The sequence below is a fragment of the Anopheles aquasalis genome, chromosome 3, assembly GCF_943734665.1.
Source record: "Anopheles aquasalis chromosome 3, idAnoAquaMG_Q_19, whole genome shotgun sequence".
Lineage (NCBI taxonomy): Eukaryota > Metazoa > Arthropoda > Insecta > Diptera > Culicidae > Anopheles > Anopheles aquasalis.
The window spans coordinates 19,166,596-19,171,595 of NC_064878.1; the positions used below are offsets into that span (position 1 = coordinate 19,166,596).

At 53.8% G+C, this 5,000-nt stretch overlaps 2 protein-coding genes across 2 annotated transcripts in view; both read left to right on the forward strand.

The window, feature by feature from the left end:
- Positions 1 to 1,778, forward strand: part of LOC126578829 (insulin-like growth factor-binding protein complex acid labile subunit) — a 107,261-nt gene extending 105,483 nt beyond the window's left edge. The window contains exon 3 of the mRNA XM_050241763.1: positions 1 to 1,778. This exon is cut by the window's left edge and continues 310 nt beyond it. Coding sequence (XP_050097720.1) covers positions 1 to 1,760 — 1,760 coding nt within the window. The 3' untranslated portion in view covers positions 1,761 to 1,778.
- LOC126574086 (transcription factor MafB-like) overlaps positions 1,773 to 5,000 on the forward strand; it is a gene marked incomplete at its 5' end in the record, with an annotated part of 6,040 nt that continues 2,812 nt past the window's right edge. The window contains one exon of the mRNA XM_050234044.1: positions 1,773 to 5,000. This exon is cut by the window's right edge and continues 2,812 nt beyond it. Coding sequence (XP_050090001.1) covers positions 1,773 to 2,843 — 1,071 coding nt within the window.

Genomic DNA, 5,000 nt, shown 5'->3' on the forward strand with positions numbered 1-5,000 from the left:
GACGACGACCGGCCACTAGCTGCAGCAGTATGGCCACCACCGGTACGGTAGTGCGGTACGGAGCCCGAATGCTTCTGCTGGCGTTGCTCCAACTGCTTCTCCTTCCACCAACACCAACCGATGCGGCCGGTCTAGCGAACTGCCCACTCGGTTGTCAGTGCGACGACGATACGCTCGTGGTAACGTGCGAAGAGGGCCAACTGGACGTGCTACCGATCGTCCTCAACCCGTCGCTCGAACGGCTAGTCATCAAAAATAACAAAATCAAAACCATCGACTCATCGATGGTGTTTTACGCCGAGCTGACGTTCCTCGATCTCAGCTACAACCATCTGTTTAACATGCCACCGCGTACCTTCGCCTACCAGAAGAAGCTAACGGAGCTCCACCTCAACCACAACAAAGTCGGTTCGGTGACGAACAAAACGTTCGTTGGGCTCGTCTCACTCACCGTCCTCAATCTGCGCGGTAACTTCCTCGACGAGTTAACGGAGGGTGTGTTCGCGGGCATTCCCAAGCTGGAGGAACTCAACCTCGGTCAGAACCGGATCGCCAAAATCGATCCGAAAGCGTTCGCGGGGTTGGCCAACCTTAAGGTGCTCTATCTGGACGATAACACCATCAGCACGGTTCCTTCGCCAGCTTTCGCTCCACTTCGTGTCCTCGCAGAGCTGTACCTGGGGCTGAACTCATTCTCCTTCATCCCCAAAGAGTCTTTTGCGGCCCTTGCCGGGTTGAGTCGGCTCGATCTGAAAGGTGCCGCCCTGCAGAACGTCACTCGCGACAGTTTCCGAGGGCTGGAGCAACTCCGATCACTCGATCTGTCCGACAACCGGTTGAACCGTATCCCTACGGGTGAGTTGGCACCGCTGGACCGGTTAGAAGAGCTCGCACTGGGTCAGAATGATTTCGAGAGTATACCGGCCGGTGCATTCGCCGGTTTGGGGCAACTGCGACGACTCGACATCTCCGGTTCGTTGAAGCTTCATCGCGTCGAGAGTGGAGCGTTCGCTACCAACACCAACCTGGAGGAGATTACGCTCGCTTCGAATAAGGCGCTATCGGAGATACAGGAAGGAGCGCTGAGTGGTTTGCCACATCTACGGCGGATTGTACTGCGGGACAATGCACTGACAACCCTCACGGATGGGTTGTTTACGTGGAACGATCTGATCGAGCTCGATCTATCGGAGAATCCGCTGCTGTGTGATTGTCAGATGTTGTGGCTACGCAATCTCCTCGTTAGCCGGACCGGGAACGTTAGTGGAGTAGGGCAGGAGGGGCTACCGGTATCGGCCGCAACGTCACCATCGGCAGCTGGTCAAATTCCTGTAATCTGTGCTGCACCGGATCGATTGCGGGAGCAGGCGCTCCAGAGTCTCTCACCGGAGTTGCTCGGTTGTACACATCCGGATCATCGACAGCAGGCCATCATCTGTGCGGTGCTGGTAGGAGTGGCCGCCTTGCTCACAACGCTCGCTCTCGTCATCTACAAGTGCCGCCGGTGGATCCAGAAGATGGTGAAAGGTAGCTGGGGTAGCAATGGAATTGGAAGGAAGGAGCGCGAGTATCAGAAAACGTTTTCCGAGGAAGACTACTCCGGACGTGGCCATCCACATGCGTTGCCGGGAGGTGTCGGTGGACCGGGCGGTGGCGGTGGACTGGGTATTCATCCGACAACGTTGAACAACTACCAGATCAACAACCATCATCATCACCACTCGCACGGCATCCGGCACATACCGGTCACGGAACTATAGCTAGAGGCTCCCCCTCCACCACCTCGGAGGGGCGGTCCATCACCATCAGGAGCAGCAGCAGCAGCAGCAGCAGCAACACTCCCTGGCAGTCAGCAGACGGCCACCAGTTTCCAGCTGCAGCTCAACCAGGACCATCTAACCGTGAAGCAGCCGGGCATGAAGTTGTTCCCGAACTATACGCCACCGATTCCACCGCACCATCTCCACAATGGGAACGGGCCACCGAGCGGTGCTAGTGCCAGCAATCCGGCCAACCATCACTACCACCAGATCACCTATCAGCACACAGCAGGCCAACAGCAAACCCTGGCACCGTTGCGCCTAAATCAAGATCACTTCCTTCCACCGAACAAAACCAACACCATCGGACCATCTGGGGGTCATGGTGGAATTGGTGGCCCTGTGTCCGGTCCGCGATCTCAACAGTCCGGGATGCACGGCACCAAGTATCAAACTCACCACCACCATCACCACAGTTTGAATGGTGCGTTCCAGCAGCAGCAGCAGCAGCAGCCGGATCATTCGCATCTCTACCACCATCCACAGGATGTCGATGATGATGATGATGATCAGCTGCATCACCACCACCACCACCACCATCATCCGCACCATAGTCATCATCTGCAGCAGCAGCAGCAGGAGCACCATCTGCCGCCACCATCACATCATCATCACCTTCCGATGCACCACGGTGTCGGTGATGACGGTGATGACAACGAGATCGACGGTGGTGTTTCCGATCGTGAAGATGATGATACGCTCGATGTCAACGAAAGCTGCCGTGGTCGGGGTGTTCCCGGTGATCCGGACAGTGGCGACAGTGAGCCACCCAGTGAGGGAACTTCGCCCCCACAAAGTCCCCTTTCACCGATACCCCCGGAACTGCCCGTCCGGAATGGGTTACTGCCGCCGAGCTACAACGTAGCACTAGAACTGAACCACATCAACAACAACCCGGTCCGTGGCACTGGGTCGTCTCCTTCACCACCGATGTCCTCGGTTACACCACCACCACCATCATCGGCAGTGGGCGCCAGTTCTGGCAGTGGCCGTAAAACGCTCGCACTGCGTCACTATCACTAGAGAGGAACTTCTTCTCCTGCGGTCTTCTTCGAACTCTCCTTAATCATAGTGGATAAGAAAAGGAAAAGTCCAACTTTTGTGATGAGTGTTGCTACTAAGGTGTGTCCTATATTACATCCGTCGTGATATCGCGCTTTCCACAACTCCACGTCCCTCACTCTATTGCTCGTTATCGCGTAGATAGGATTAGAAATGTGTGGTCTGGAGACCTTCGTCCTGTAGGAGCTTCACATTCGCCAGGTGATGGAAGGTGTCAAGAATTCGAGAAGAAATAACCTGTTCTTTTACATTCTAGTACAACTCCAGATTGAATCTGGTGGCATTTCTCTTTGTTTCCAATCGGTGGGACCTTGTTTTCAACAAGTTCGCCTCTCGTATAACCGGAAGTCAGCTTGACGATGGCTTGTATGCCACTACCGAGATGTCACTGAGGAATGCTTAATATCCTCCTGGTGGTTGTGTCATGTACCGTAATCTAACTTGCGCTGGGCTCGGTAACCGCTATCACACCGCAATCGAGAACGAGAATGGGTTGCGCTCTTGTGCTCGGTACTGGGATTAATCTCGTACCAAAGTCTTGTTCTCTCGTCAACTCGTCGTCAGTCAGTGTGCTTAGAGAGTGCGATAGCAACGACAAAAAAGAATTCTAACCAACAGCAACAAGTACATCCGACAAAATGGAACAACTTCAAGAACCCTAGCTACCGAGAGTGGTACCATGGAATGTCGGACCGAAATGTAATTTGATTCCCAAGCAGGCAAGAAAAGAGACAAAAAGTAGAAATTGCTATTGGCCCGAACAGCGTCGAACCGTCGAGGCCGGACGAATGCGTAATTGTGGTCAACATCCTGGTCGCAACGAGCCTGCTCGCGGCATACCATGGCATCCCATGGCACCCCCGGCACCAACCCCAACCCGGGCTGTGGTCCCTTTTATCAACGAACGTCATCACCATTGTCGTCCGCTGCGAGAACTCAGCCAGACCAGACCGAGAGCGAACCGAACGACGACGACGACGACGACAACGATGGCGATGGAGTTTGATGGAGGTCCGCGGCGGTGGTGTCACCGCCAACCCCACCACCACCACCACCACCACCGCCACTAGTGCCGCAGAGGGCAGAATGTTGTTTAATTAAATTAATGGCCGGAATAATGTCGGTGACATCCGGTTTGGCTAGACACTGGGCCGCTCCCTTCCTTGCCGTGTGCCGCCGCGCTACTCGCGGTTAAGCTTATAACGGCCAAGTGTTTATTGATTTAGTTGATGAGCAACGAGCGCCAGACCAACGTGGCGGGACCGGTTGGTGGAGGTTTCTTAAGAAGCACACAATCCTCTGCCACCTCATTACCGCAATCGACGTTCATCCACGACGCAGGTCGCTGCTCGCGAAATCCTTTGTATGGCAGGCGATGATAACGACTGGATTGGATCGCTTACTTTTGCTCCTTCGGTCACCAAGTGTCCCGCCAAGGACACATCGTGGTACAAATCAGAGAGTGTTTGACATTTATCGATGCGTGACGTCTGTTTTGCCACGGGCGGGCATGCGATCCTTCTGTTTTTTTTTTACGGTTCAGCTTCTCGAGCTTCGTTATTGGTTTTAGTACGATGCCGGGAGATGATAGCGTATCGATGATGATGATGATGATGATGATGATGGGTCGTAATTATGATTAAACAAACACTCGGTCTCGGTGTAGGTCTCGGTATTGGTCTCGTTATGTCCTTGTCAGCTGCCGTTTCTAACAGGCCGACTGCCAGTCTCTCGTCTGTCCTTTGCTAGATGCTTTTTGTTGCTTTTTCATTTTTATTCCCTCTCTCTCTCGAGTAGCACATCCACCGTGAAGGATACTCGCATTCGCGCATCAGTAGTTCACTTCAAAGGGGTTTCTGTTTAGCAGAAGATTCCTATTTGCTTTACCAAACATTCAAGCACATATTCATTCCGCTTGATGGAACACGAACTCGATGAGATGCCTTCTAGCAATCAGCTTCCAGCATACCCCACGATGCGTTGAATCACGATCACGCATCCGCGTCTGGAGTCTGTAGCTTGTGCTTCTGCGTGTGAGATCCCGACAACGTGACCGACGAGGAGCGTGAAATTTGTGTGCTGGTGTTGGTGCTGAGCTGGCTTTTTGAAACCCCCCTT